Source organism: Rhipicephalus sanguineus, chromosome 3 (assembly GCF_013339695.2).
Source record: "Rhipicephalus sanguineus isolate Rsan-2018 chromosome 3, BIME_Rsan_1.4, whole genome shotgun sequence".
In the NCBI taxonomy this organism is placed as follows: Eukaryota; Metazoa; Arthropoda; class Arachnida; order Ixodida; family Ixodidae; genus Rhipicephalus; species Rhipicephalus sanguineus.
In genome coordinates, this window is record NC_051178.1 from 81,532,358 (window position 1) to 81,547,564 (window position 15,207).

Consider the following 15,207-nt stretch of genomic DNA (forward strand, 5'->3'; position numbering starts at 1 on the left):
AGCAATAAACAAAGCCACAAGTGCGTTCGAAGCCCGCAAGCACGAAGACTAGGCAAATCCGTGTACTACCCATCATTCCCATGGTGGCTGAACGATCGCAGCGCCAGAGTTCCCTCTAGGTCATTTTAGGAAACTCTATGCTCCTTGGTGCCCTCTGCGCGAGCTCATTGTTGTGTTTCGGTTTCAGTTCAGTATTGCACTGTACGAGTGCCATGGGGCGCCGCTCTGGCATTCCTGCTTTACCCAGGCGACGTGAATATAAAAGAGTGTGTGGAGAGTACTCGTTGAGTGCGGACGTTTCTTCTGCTTCGGCGCTTCGCGCCAAACCGCGTGTTCGGGCTGGCTGGCGTCCCCGCCGGTCGCGTTGGTCACCGCCGGTCTTGCCTGCTGCTGCGCCGGGACTAGCAGCCCGCAACACAGCATTCACGTTTCCCGACGTATTGCCAGATGGCGTTCATATCTCACGCAGCGCCTCTTCTATCGTCTTTAGACGACATTTGCAGCGAAGCACGCAGATACGCGGCCAATTTTTTTACGAGTGACGCCTGTCCTGTGCATCTGCGTTCCTTCTTTGTCCTGTTCGGCTTCGCGCTATCCAGTACTGAAGAATATAAGCACTACATATCAGCTTACGGCGTCTGGGATTGGTAACACCTACGTTGCTGTTGCCATCGTTACGCAACTGTAAACAACTGGTTATATAATAGATATGCGACTCTTCAACATATGAGTGTGCGTGTACCACTTCTATATTTCTCTAGCGTCATTCCGTAACGTTTCGCTCAATGTGAAAAATTACGCCAAAGTCACCATCTCGCGCATACTATGCATAACATCAATTCCCACAGTGAGTGGTATCTGAAAATTTTTTCAAAAACCACCTTGGGCTACGCAGAAAAAGAGAAACCTCTAACCCAACCCTCCAATGTTTATTCGCTCGGGCCTGTTGTTACATTAAAGCTTAATATAAAAGGCTTCAACCACTTAGTTATCCCAAGATCAAAATCGACTGTATACACAACAGTACTGCACCATTGCGATTAGCAGTTTTCTATTGCGATCTACGAATCACAATTAGGAAAAGTATCTTTCTTTTATTTACAGCTGTTGACTTTAGCACATATGCGCTTCCACGCGCGATTTTTGAGGTGGTTTATCACTGATTTAGTCGTGCTATTTATTCCCAAATAATAATAATTGTTGGCGTTTAACGCTCGGAAACCACGATATGATTATGAGAGACGCCATAGTGGAGGGCTCCGGAAATTTCAACCACCTGGGGTTCTTTAACGTGCACCTAAATCTAAGTGCACGGGCATGAAGCATTTTGGCCTCCATCGATATTGCCAAGACATTAAAAGTTTCCTCACAAGAGAAAAGCTGGTAAGAAAGAGCGTCACTTGTAGGTCCGCGATACCGGTGTCCCTTAATGTAATCCGAAATCAAAAGAAAATGAATATGAATATGAGCAAATAAAAATGGCACATCACCAGTAAATAAATAAGTAGGTAAATATAACTAACAAAATAAACAGGACTAGACGCTGAATAACAATGAAAGAAAGGCTTTCACATGAAGTCTTAGAAATACTAGAGGATATGCTACTGTTTTCGCTGAGTAATGTCTTGCCACGTAAACAACCCTCTTTAGAGAGAGACACGTCAAATTTGTTTAGATCCCACAACTCTCCGACGAGAGCATATAGTGACCTCTTAAGAGAGTTCAAGTGTCTCGTTAAAGAAAGTCACGTACGTAGAGAGCAGAGAGTTAGGACTCACAAAAAAAAAAATTCAAACTAAACTCTCTCTCTCTCACTTTTTTTGCCTTAGAGTGCATATGGAGAACAGGAATGTAGCAAAGCATTGCGTTATGGGCGCTTTTTGCATTTTTATAGCTTTTTTTTTAATTTATTGTGTGATACAACATACTGATATAGCAGACATACAGGCTGGGGAGAGAGGCACGATTGAAACTCTGGCGTGTTCTTGAGCCTTCCTAAACAAGGACGCCAGTTGAGTTTTGAATCGTCGAGTTCACAGTTATTCTGCGGACAGATTCGCATAGCGACAGGCGACTTCTGATGTACTAGTTAGCGCGTAGAAACGCTTGAGGCGCTTGCATTTCTCTAGGAGCGTATGAAACCCATTACCTCGAAACCACGCACGCGTCTCATGCCGTGACGATTCACGCTACGCTTCGCCGCTTGATAGCGTGGCCGATAGACGGCACGTCCTGAAAATTCACCATAGCGTGCCTCGATGCGTGCGCAGAGAGTGTGCATCATGGCACCCTCATTCATCTATTTACTTGACACTGCCAAGCTGCTTTACCATTCAGTAGGTACTGAATCCTCAAGACGTATAGGACGATGTCGTCCTCCACCGCCGCCGTGAGTTTCAGTCACAGCTATGGCCGATAATTAAAGAAAGAATTCAACAGTCCTTCCCAAATCGGGGAATGGGAGCAAGGCGTGGGCGCGCCTGACGTACTGCTTTTCTTTCTTTCTTTGTTCCTTTCTTTCTTTCTTTCTCTCTCGTTCTTCATTTCTTTCTTTTTTCTTTCTTCCTTTCTCTCTTTCCTTCTTTCTGTCTTTCTTGCTCTCTTTCGTTCTTTCTTTCTTTATTCCTCTCTTTCTTTCTTCCTTCCTTTCTTTCTTCTTCTCCTTCTTGGGACGCCTTGATGCCCTGGTGCCCACACGATCTTAATTCATCTCCTAGGAGGGGCCCTATGGATAATTTGCCACGAAGTTTGGTGGATTCTGCCGTTACAGTAATTACGGCACGCTTGTTGGCAGTCCGTAATGATGGCGTCTGCGGTCGTCTGTGCGATCGCCAAGGCGATGGCCACTTCCTCGGCGACGATGGGGTTGTCATTGGGGATGGAAACGCTTGTCTGCTGCTGTTTGCCTACGACGACGATGGATGTGCAGGCTCTCCTGCCAGGGTACAAGGTGGCGTCCGTGTAAGCGACTAGTGGATGGTTGCCGTACTGTTTGCATCTAATCCATACCACACGCCTGAGCTTTGGGAGCGAGCCTTAGCCAGCCATACCCTGGAAGACCAGCGCCAGCTGGAAGCGAGGGCTGTCGACGTGACGAAAGCCTATGGTTTCCTGGAATGGGGAGACCACCCCAAGGACGATGCCTGAATGAAAACAAAATAAAAATGTTTATTCGCTCTCTCCTCTCCTCCTTTCTTTTTTCTTCCTTTCTCTCTTTCTGTCTTTCTTCCTCTTTTTCTTCCTGTCTTTCTTTCCTCTTTTCTTTGTTCCTCTCTCTCTTTCTTCATTTCCTTCTTTCTTTCTTCCTTTGTTTCTTCTTTTCTTCATTTCTTCCTTTCTCTCTTTCTTCGTTCGCTTCTTTCTTCCATTCTTCCTTTATTTCTTCCTTTTTTCTTCCTTTCTACATTTCTTTCTTCCTTTCTTTCTTCCCCTTTCTCTCTTTCTTCATTTCTTTCTTCCTTTCTTCATTTCATTCTTCCTTTATTTCTTCCTTTCTTTCTTCCTTTCTCTCTTTCTTCATTTCTTTCTTCTTTTCTTTCTTCCTTTCTTTCTTCCTCTCTTTCTTTCGTGCTTTCTTTCTTCCTCTCTTTCTTTCTTTCTTTCTTTCTTTCTTCCTTCCTCTCTCTTTCTTTCTTTCATTCTATCTTTATTCCTTTCTCGTTTTCTTACATTTTTCAGGTAGCGGCCGTACCCGGAACGGTGTTTTCGGGCGGAATCGGTGTGGCGTCCTTCATGTTCTTTCAGCGTTTGTCCGCCTGCAGAACGGCCATTAGCCATTACAGAAACGCGGTTTAGCAATTCAGTTTTCTCCAAATAGGAATTTTTCTAAAATTTGCGATTCCTGATATCGACCTTACGCGTTGTTCAGCAGATCGCTTTTTGTCCGCCAACACGAAATATTGCAACGAAGCACCCACAGCAAGTGTATTGTTTCCCAATTGTTTTTTGCATTGTTGGTAGAACGCATTTATATGTTCCATTTCAGTTTACATTTGGCAAGCATGGGCGCGTGGCATAGTGTTCAAAGCACTCGCTCTCGAACCTGGGGGGCCGGGTTCAAACCCCAGCTCCGGAACGAAAATTTATCTTGCTCTACTTATTATTTCTGTGGGGCACGCACGCCAGCTGTGGGAGAGGAGGGTTTTTAGGTGCGAAGCAGCTATGAACGAGGCCTGTCCCCCCGGCGTGACCAGTGCCCCGCGTGTCACTAGATGTATGGAAGAAAGAAGAGAACGAAGTGCTGGCACAAGAGGAGAGCTCGCGTATGGTGTGCAGAAAGGAATGTTTGCCTGAGAAAACGGTGCCTCTATACTCGGGGACAACTTTCTGTGGCAATGAAGGGAAAGCTACAGAGCCACAATGCACGTGTCCTACCGCTAATGAATGTAGTCACACAATTGCGTCCGTATTTTCTGCGTGAGATATATAAAATACTCCTTCATTTTCTACATGTAGCTTTTTGAGACGGAACGCAGCACTCACAAGCGAGATATTTGTATTTATTTTAGTTTATACGTTTTCACTTTGCATTTTTGCGTGCGTGAAAAAGTCGCGCATTTTACCCGTACCTTAGACGCTAAGCAGCGTTTGCGTCGAAATGCAACGCTAGCCATCACTTTCCACGGCGTTACGAGACGTGGGCCAAATCGGACTACTTCGCGTAGCAGTACATGTGCAGACGCTCCGCCCCCGTAGCTTTCCCTTCGTTGCCACAGAAAGTTGTCCCCGAGCATAGATATATGGAAGAAAGAAGAGAGCGAAGTTTTTGCACGAGCGGAGAGCTCGGGCATGGTGTGCAGAAAGGCATGTTTGACTGACATATGGACGTGCAACAGAGCGCTCGCTCCACTGCGGCGCGTGCTCTAGTATAAATCATGCAAGGTACCCACTACGCCATAAATCATGCAAGGTACCCACTTCGCCATAAATCATCGTCATTCATGCAAAGTACCCACTACGCCATAAATCATGCAGGGTACCCTTAGATGCGAAGCAGCTTATGAACGAGGCCTGTCTCCCCGGCGTCGCGTCGACGTAGCCAGTGCCCCAGCCGATCCGAAGCGGCGGGCTCGCGAAGCCGAAGCGAAACGGGCGCGTTGACATCGCATTCTCAAACTTCAAGCTGCAACCTTTGCAGCAAGAGCCATTAACTTTTTACTTTACAGACCACAAGGCCGTTATACTCAAGGGGAAACGTTCCCCTGAGCTTAAAGTCATTTATGACGAGTAACAACATCAGAGGAACCTCGAATAGAAGGACCATGTACTGTGATGAAGAAAATAAAACATTCACAGAAATCCAAGTCGACTCATGGCTGCTTCGCATACTACTCAGGGTTCCCTTTACGGGGAGATGGCAGGAATTTTTCGGAACACCACTAGCCGCACAGGACAGTCAATACAAGCTGCGCTTTAGAAAATCTCACGTGTTGCAGGTCTTAAGCACTCTGCGTACCTCTGAACCACGACAGTGCACGGAATAGCTGCTCTAGAAGAGCTCCTTTCAGAAGCTTGTATATCACGCAAGGAGTCTCTTGTGCGGTACTTCCCATGTTGCGTTGCAGTTAGTTCCTTGGTACCGCACCAGGTGCCACGCGATAAGAGCGGCCCAACGACACTTTATGGCGTCGCGCTCATTAGAAAAGGCTGAGCTACAATTCGTCACCATCAGTGGCGCTGTCATAGCGTTTCCCTTTTACGCTGGCTAGGATTGACGCGTTTATATCCCGATATCAGTGCAGAGACTGCAATGACTTTTCTACACCGTCATTATCCCATGGGCCTGTTTGGACTTTATAAACATTCTCCCTGTTTCCACACTGCCGCCTCACAGCGTACTTCTCAGATCACAAAGAGCCCCTCACTGTACGTATTTCGGTAAGTGTATGCATTCCAAGCCCAGTACTTATACGTGCTCAAAGGGCTTAACCAAGACACCATACTTAGCGCAAAGCAACATAAGGACGAAAAAGGAAGACACAACACGTGAACTAACTTTCAACAAAATGGCTTATTGCATCCGAAGAACACATATATTAACACACGGAGTTCTGTTGTGCTAATTTTCTTTTGCCAGTTGTCTGTTTGTACGAGTATATGCAACCCTGCGTATTTTTCCCTGCAACAATGCCTTCAGGTTCTGCAGGTCTTCAAAATAAATAAATAAATAAATAAATAAATAAATAAATAAATAAATAAATAAATAAATACACTGCTTTCATATCGTTTCATGTCTTACCAACAAGGCGAATTTCTGCCCTTCTGCGGTTGAACCAACCTACGTGATGAGTGTGGTGCGTGTTCCACACACACACTCACACACAAACACACACACACACACACACACACACGCTGACATGTATGTGAGCGCGCGCGCTCTCACACGCACATATCAGCAAAACCTGTTTCAAGCAGCATTTTTCCGACACTATTTTTTTCGCACGTCGGGTAAAACAAAACTGTATTTCATTCCTTGCGCATTTCAATATATCTTAATTGAATTAGTTTTGTCTCGTTTTTATCATGATTCCGATTTGTGGGTAAGAATTACATCCACGGCACTAGTAAATACGTCGGGAATTGTTTTTATGCCCAGGGAACACGGCCAATCGCCCAATTGAGTAGAAACGGTATGTGAAAGTGCTCGTACGAGTGACGTTAGTTATGCCGGGTATGCTGTACAACGAATTGTGCATGAAACGAACCTTTTTCTCTCTCGCTTTTTGCAGGGAAGATCCTTGACGAACCGTACGAAGAAGACCACAACTTTGGGTTTCTGGAGGTGAAGTATAGCTCTGTTTGTAGAAAAGGAATAAACGCCGACCGCAATAAAAACACTTTAAAACAAACAAGACGTTCTGGTTCCCGCACGAGAGGCTTCTTCACAATGAAGTGTACAAATGTATTTTTACCCTTCATTGTGAAAATGGCTCCCGTGCGGGAGCCGAAACGTCTTGTTTGTTTTAAAGTGTTTTCATTCTTTTTTTAACGTTGGTAGTTTTACAAAATATGCGTGCTTCTGTTTTTTTTTTACTCAGTGACAAAGTTCGTCCATTGCTCAGGCATTAAATAACAACTTTCAAGGCGGCCATCATTCTTATGAATTTTAGATGCTAATACCTAATACGACGGTTAGTGTGCGGCGCAAGTCGGTTTAGTGTCAAGCTTTACCCGCATGTCTAATTCATTCATCATGAACTATATCACTACCTAGATGGAGCAAAGAACTTTATTCCAGAAAAAAATTAGTCAGAACCATCAAGATGTGACTGTTTAATGACGCTAAAATACTATTATGTTCTTATGGTGTTTGTGCAATGTGCGTGCTGCATCAATAGATGAAGCGTTGCAGGCACTTGAAAAACAAGATCGTTCAGTTTGTGTTCTACATTCATATTCAAGTCATAGTGCTCTCTCCTGCACTTCACCCTTCTAAAACAAAAAAAAAATGCACTTCATGCGTTTGCAGGGGCCTCCACGTGTATCGGAACCATGATTTTACAAAACTATTAATTTCTTTGCTAAATCTTCGCGTTGTTCTTGTGATTCTTTGTATATTTTCTTTTTTTGTTTCAGAACGGTGACACTTATCATTTTGTTCACTCGAACGCCTACGGAGGAAGCAAAGGGTATGATGATACAAACTACAAACAAAATGTTATTCTTACTTCCAAGCATTGCCTAGCACAAAAACGAGTCATTAAATTACTTCCATGAAAGTACAATGTATTCATCGCGAAACCCTGGTGCGAGTTTGTTGCTTCATGATCTTGTGCAAGTTTTTTTCAGTGCTAAACAGACCACGACGAAAGAAGGAGGAAGAAATACATAAAACGACATAGAGATCGTCTGTGGCTCTCAGTTATTTCGGCCTATCGTCCTCGTCTGCATCGCGCTGAAAAAGCTTGTTCAAGATTCAATTAAGCCGTGCATGACATTGTGCAATCAGAAAATTGATTCGCACGAGTAGATTCGAGGAGTGTGCACAACCTGTATCTGAGGGCATAAAACACACACACACACACACACACACACATCTGCCGACAAAAAACTGCCGCACCTCTCATCCGTCCTGTTATGTTCACTTACGTTTTCGCAAGTATTTCGGATGCGTGCATAACTGTGTGTTTTAGTTAACAGAAAGATTCGACAGAGGCACGAATAAACAGATACACAAGCACACAGACAGTGAGGAAGTGTAGGAATGTTAGTCGAGTAAACATCTCTTGGTTTCCTGATAGGACAGAGCGACAAACATGACAGAGAGAGCTCGGAAATGTGCACAGATAACATTGATTCACGTGGTTTACATGCAATTTGTCAGGCTTTGGTTTTTAATTTGTACATTTGATTTCCTAAAGAAACTATATATTTTAAAACGGGTATCTTATGTTCACGAGCGATTCTTTTTATCCGGAAATATTGATTCCTTCTTTAACAGCGAAGCTGTTTAAGCTATCAGTAAAATGTGCTCGTAGATAAAAAACTCCGCCGATATGATGATGTCACCGCGCGTTGTCTACAACAATCTGTTGCACAGATGTGCGCCTGCTTCGCTTGCCCGCACACGGCTCCGCCGCCAGCCCGCCTGCTTGGACACTGTGCGCAACTCCTCAGTCACGCCAAACGTGACGTCACGGTCAACTGCGCATACGTTCTTTCGTTCCATATAAAGCGGGTGCGTGGCGGCGGCGCCATGGAGGAAGGAAAAATAAGGAGAGGCCCTGACGTCACATTCGTGAAGCCTCCACATCGCAAACACCCGCATCGCCTCCTAGCGAAGGAGCCTCGAAACATTTCGCGATTCCCGTCGTGTCGTTTGCAAGCGCATGCGCGATTCGAGCCTTTATTTTTTTCGCCGTGCAAGCGGCGCCACGACGGAGTCGATTCACGCATTCTGCTGCTTGTGTGTGTTCTTTAGGAAACCTACGCAATGCCCAGCTGTTGCGTATGGTTGCGTATACCCGGTGCAAATCGCGTGCACTGCGGAAAGTACCGGGTGTCACTTTTCATGTGTACGTACAGGTTCGCTTCATTGCTGATCACTAATGCATCGTATTTGCATGCGAAGCTCTCGGATGTGCGCTCTGTTGCCTCTTACTCTTTGTGTCAACTCAGAACACACGTGAACTTTTGTTTTTGGCGTCTGACGCGCCGTACATAACATGCGCCGAAGGCATCGTACGTTTTTAGAGGCTGTGTCGTTCAACGAAATGGCAATAAACTTATGTTGTTGTTATCGGACTACGCGATGTATGTATTGTGCGGTGTGCGCGCGCTGCGTGCTTGTTTTTGTGTGTGTACTGGAATTACAAACTTTACGTGCACGATCGCGTACACAATACAGCGGTGTCCTCTTGTCGATGCGAAGTTACGTCAACTATAGGTTGGCGTTGCGCCGAATAGCTACTACGCTGACTCCATATACACGAACAAAGAACCGCTAATCCGGCAACAGATCGGGAAATCGGGCTACGAGAAAGGGAAGGCCTAACACCCAGCAGAACGCGTAAGCCACTGCTAGGTGAGTTCGAATACGATGATGCAGGGGCTGAGCGTTTTTGATGACGGCACGTACCGGTATTCTGTACTGTTGCACAAAAACACTCCACGAAGAATTTCAGCACGCAGAGCTCGGGCCTGGCACGCACGAACAGCCTGGTAAACGTCTGCTTGCAACATTTTACTGCGTGCGAACCGCACAATACGCGCTAAGTTTACGCCGGGACTACAAATCTACGCAGAAGCTAACCACCGCGGAGAGCACGCCGCGGGGCGTCTGCTGTTTTGTTTGCCCCATACCGGTTTGTTTGCCTCATAAATCTGACGTCACTTCCGCCACACTTTTCGCAATGCATTGAAATACGATAGGGCCTCTCCTTAGTTTTCCTTCCTCTACGGGCGGCGCGCCCGACGCCGGACAGGGGGAGGCCGAAGACGGTTCGCACTGACGATGAGGAAGCAGCTTACCGGTGATGGTGGTAGAAAACATTTTTAGTTCGAAAATATTAACCGGGAATCGCGGCGCGTTGTTAAGCTAGACTGCTGAACTCTGCTTTTTAAAGCTATTCTGCCTACGTGATACGGCCGAAATGGTGAGAGGTGACTCTCCTGCACTAGACTGGAACTTGGCAGCCCTTCGCATTTCTGCGTATAACTTAGCATTACTTGGAATCATTTTGTATAACATGGCATTACTTAGCATCGGTTCGTATGACCCGGCGCACCTATGAACCGATCAGCTCCGCGGTGCCTTTAGCCCCTTGCGCCACAAGTGCAAGCTACGCCCAGCTTTTCTTTTTTTTAATTAGAACTTGCACTGGTGCAGGCTGCCCGCGCGTAACTCTGTGGGTTTGTTAAATATCTTCCTTCCTATTTGGTGCGGTATTGCCACACAGGCTCTTATAGCTGCTACATGTCTATCCTACCTCTTCGGGTGAAGGGCGCGTCAATCCTTCTGGATTAACTCATCTTTCTTTGCAAAGGAATCTTTCCGAAAGGAATACGGATCACTGCAACTGATAGTAAGGTATCTGCAAATGTCGCATTTACCACATGTGCACGAGCTTTTATCTCATCAGAGGCACAGTTTTGATCGAAAGAAACGCTCCCCTGTATATCAGCTGACATCAGTCTCTTTTTTATGAATTTTACAGCATCATGTATGGGTCTTTTTATTCACCCTCGTCAATCATGCACCCCATCGACTATGGATTTCTGAAGAGTAAAGGTCCAGACGCAGGAAACGGTCAAGTGTTCATAAGAAGTGGTGAGTTTCCTGACATGCGTGCGTCCATGTGTTTGAAAGTAACCCAGAAAGAGCTCGCACTTTCGCATTGATTATTGTGTGAGGACGACAGCAATTACCGCTCTCGCCTTCATGCAAGGAATAACGAACCTTCTTTGTCAACAAGAAAAGCTTTGATTTACCTTTTTTGTTAAGTACATTCTCGATATGTACATGCTATAATTCTCAAGGGGTCTGTATACCATACTATAAGCGGATTGCCAGCAATATCTGTTTCATTTCAGTTTAGCAGTGTTCGGATTTTCCTTTTAGATTTCACAAACCTTCAAGAGCCAGTAAGTTATGCTCAGAGACTGGTGAGAAAATGCATGCTAGTGCGCACAGTTTGAGTCGACTGAACAGAAGACGTACCGTATCACTGCAGTTTCACTTACCGAGATCGTTCTTCACAACATGCATGTCAATGTAAAAATCCCATTGAAATTAAGGTAAAGCAAGGTGAAAGTCCAACGTCTACGCGAAGCTAGCCTGGCCATATGGAAGGCCTGCACTCGGCATTCTACTTGGTGGAAGCGTAGGCGGAAGACCGGGACAACCGAAAAGACACACTCGACAAAACACAACACGATGTTGTGTCGAGTGGGCCATTTGTGTTTTCCCTGTCTTCAGCTTGCGCTACCATCAAGTAGATTACAATACCTCCAAGCCCACGTTGCCACCCTCACCGAGTGATTCGTGGTCTGAAGGTTATTTGTAATTCTTTTTGCTTTGAACACGTAACATTTACAGAATCTGTTGGAACGCAGTGCAGCTGGCAGAAAATACTACCTGTTTTGTGTGGCTGCTCCGATTTAATTGAGGCATATATCATATTGCATCGAGTACCCAGCTTGCGCAATTCGCGAGTTTGCTAGCAGAACATGCGCCCGCCGAGTTCAACGGCACTCCTTGAAAACAAATACAATAAGCTGCGCGTTCTAATGATTTTCTTTCCTCACAGGTGTCGGTGCCTTCCAAGTTAACACTACAGCTGTGGCACCAAGCATTTCATACGAGACTGGAGATGGTTCGTCTGAAGCTAATGTAACTGTGATTGACCTCAAGTGTGACAGCAAGAAAGGATCTGGATTCCACATTTCTCTGAAAAGGTAAGCGCCCCAACTACTGGAATTGCCAAAGTATTCAATTGTGCGGCTTTTTGTATCACGCCGTAGTGGAGGACTTCGCAATAATTTTCACTGTTTCAAGTTTTTCGACCTGCACTTAAATCAAAGTAATTTTTTTACGCTTCGGGCCCTTGGAAGTGCCGCCGCTAGTGGCCGGGATTCTAACCCATGTTATTGCGCTTAGCATTGCTATATCATTGGGGTTAGGCTACCGCAGGTGTTTGATATTGCACAACAATTGCTGACATATGAAGAAACACTTGAACGGAAGAACTATGAAACATACCGAAAATGTTTGTCCTCAGTGCAATAAATGTTTTGTACCGGCATGTGATAAAAGCAATGTAGACTTCACGAAAACGTCGCAGAAACTGAGTACGCCTATTAAGGATCATAAACGGCATCATATAAATCATTGTACCTTACGGGATACGTTAAGATAGTTCATGAGGTAACGAATTCTTTGCAATGTTCACTGATGTTATCACGACATCGGCAGTCTCGTTGGCTCGTCATGTCTAGTACTTTGACTACAATTGCTCTTGCTATAACGCAGTCTAGCTTGAGCCTCTTGTAGTGGCAGTCTGGTAGTAGCAGCAAAAGGCAAGACTATATATATATATATATATATATATATATATATATATATATATATATATATATATATATATATATATATATATATATACGACTGAATAGGATATTCGTGCATTCAGTAAAACAAAGGCGTTTGACCGCCAAGTTTTTCTTCTAGGTGGAAACGCACAGGCAGTCACGCGATTGACCATTGCAAGCACAAGATAATTGAAGGTAAGCGTAAGTGGACTTCCTTGTAGTAAATCTTGTGGTGCGGCGTCGCCGTATCGAAAGCCATTTTTTTTTCGAGCACCATTATTGCACAAAGCAGGAGGGATTGAGGCTGACATATATGCAACCTCCAAAATCTGAACAAAAAAAAAACACTTTTAAAATTGAATGAGCCAGCTGGCACTTAAGTAATTACTATATGTAACTGTTTCTGCAGTTTACGAGCATTTACGCGGGCAAGTATGAAAATAAAAGTTGTTTTAATGTTGCCTAATTTGTACGTTATTGTTTAGCGCTGTTAACCTGTGAGGAACTCGCAAAGTTTAAAGAAGCGGTAACGAATAGCTTCAACGCAACACTGGTAACACAAGGGATCGAGGAAATTATGAAGTCAAGAGCTGCGTAAATGTTAATTTCAGTATAAAGTTTAGAAACAACGTACGTTCTACAACTATATTTAGCCTTTAAAGTTCGCGCTTCGTCAAAGTGTACTTCCAAATATTATCCACATCTGTTTTTTTTTTTCGATGGCATATTATCGCATCACTATGAATATACTAAGTCTCACAATCAGGTTATTGGAAGCACCTTGACAAAACCGCCTTAATTTTTGCCTGGGCCTCGTGTTATAAATATATATGCACAGAGCTTCGTGACGGACACGCTGGACCTTCACTATCGTACCTACTTGCCTTGCAGAGCACGACATCCCGAAGGTGGCCCCGCTTGTGTCGGATATCCGAGACAAATGTAGCAAGGTCTCAGACCTTACTGGAGGCAAGGGGTCGTCCCTGGCGGTACTGCACTCAATCTCTTCTAGTCTGAATACGGTAAGCTTCGTGCACTTTCGGCACATTTGATGACAAAGGTACCAGAGTAATGCTGCTAATTTATTGCACGAACAAAGAATTCGTTGGTCGTGAAGCGACTAAACAACTCATTTCACAATACCTAAGCCTAAATTTTCTTGGTCTAAACATGCATGTTCATTGTCGGAGCTTGCCTAATAGCGCACGTTCGCAACAAACGACGCTCAGATCGCCACATGAACGTTATAGTTGAAAAATGGCAAATGGTTATACCAGTGGCACAATCTTGTTTCATTTTATTGCGATAGCAATTATATGGACAGTCTCGGCTGGAAAATGTCCGTCCCCGTCGCCGTCATTCACCGTATATGTATAAGTATGTATATATATAGAAAGGCCACAAAGAAAAATAATTAAGAAATTCTTTCCGACGCGCAGAATGGAACGGGCGACCTCTCGCTTTGCAGCCCGGCGCGTTAGACGTTAGGCCACGATAGCACCGTCTCTCAGCCTGCTAACGGCGAGCTATTTATATATACCATGTAATTCAGCATGCTTTCTTAGTGGCCACATAGATGGCGCGACGTGCGCGCGTGTTGCGCGCTTTAAAGATCGTGGCCCCGCCCCTGCGAACGCCGTTGCTGTTCGCTCTACAGGGCGTCGTCGCTTTGTGCGCTTATCTCAAGGAAAGAAGGGGCGGCCGGTGAGGTGCTTCACTTCGCTCGCTGCAGCGGCCGCGTTCGCGAAAGGAGCGCGCTGTTCGAACAGAAATAAGTAACAACTGTGACAATTAGTTCGCGCTCGTCTTGTGTGTACCTGTTCGTTTGTTTCGTGCGTCCTGCTTTATGTTTGAGCAGTGCGCTTCAAGTGTCGAGCTGTGACGCATTAGTTCGCGCTCGTCCTGTGTGCGTTCTTTTCGTGCGTCCTTTTGGGCTCGACCGACGAGCTGGCAATTTCGAGCTGCTTTCCGTTCTTCGCGTTACATTACAATTTATTGCTATCGCAATCATTGCTTCGCCGTTGCGGCGAAACTATGTCTTTTTTGTGACAACGGCCATCTTTCAATCGTCTTTCCAACACACTTTCAGTTTACAGTTCCTCGTGGATTCATTGTGACGACCGAGTCTTACCGGCGTTTTGCCTCAGGAGGAGAGTTTCAAAGGCTCATAAGGAAAATAGAGGACTCAAGGAAAAGGTAATTTCGTGGTACTTTGTAAAAACCCTCACAATGCCCTCACTGACGTTAAGAAGTCGGTAACCCCGATCCTGATATCCGGCATTTTTACCGGAATGATAACGGTCTTCAATACAATAAAGTAATTCCCTGCTGCTATTTATTTACTACGAAATGCCCTACAATTGCGTATCGGGTTTAAGTAGCCAGTAAATTCACGTGCGCGCGCAATACTATATAAAGCGTTTCTTTAGACCCGTTTGGGTTTCCTGGGCGTTCATCGTTGTCTCCTATATGTCCCAGCGATTGACTATGATTGAACGAATCGTGATCCTCACTCGACAGAGAAGAGTATGCTATATTGTTGTGCTTATGTGCACGTGTGTTCAACAAAAGTGACCACGTAAAATAAACACGCGCGTATCTTGCAGGGGCGACGGACAAGCGGATCTAAAAGATGTCTGCAACAGGTATGTAGACATTTCATCTCGCTCGAGTCGTGTT

General features: G+C 45.0%; 1 protein-coding gene across 1 annotated transcript in view; it reads left to right on the top strand.

Annotated features, from left to right (window-relative positions):
• Positions 1–15,207, top strand: part of LOC119386796 (putative phosphoenolpyruvate synthase) — a 122,378-nt gene that overhangs the window by 48,120 nt on the left and 59,051 nt on the right. The window contains exons 8-15 of the mRNA XM_049414040.1: positions 6,729–6,781; positions 7,576–7,628; positions 10,656–10,768; positions 11,748–11,895; positions 12,668–12,723; positions 13,420–13,550; positions 14,618–14,724; positions 15,135–15,173. Of these exons, the coding sequence (XP_049269997.1) occupies positions 6,729–6,781; positions 7,576–7,628; positions 10,656–10,768; positions 11,748–11,895; positions 12,668–12,723; positions 13,420–13,550; positions 14,618–14,724; positions 15,135–15,173 (700 nt within the window). The remainder of the gene's footprint in view (positions 1–6,728; positions 6,782–7,575; positions 7,629–10,655; positions 10,769–11,747; positions 11,896–12,667; positions 12,724–13,419; positions 13,551–14,617; positions 14,725–15,134; positions 15,174–15,207) is intronic.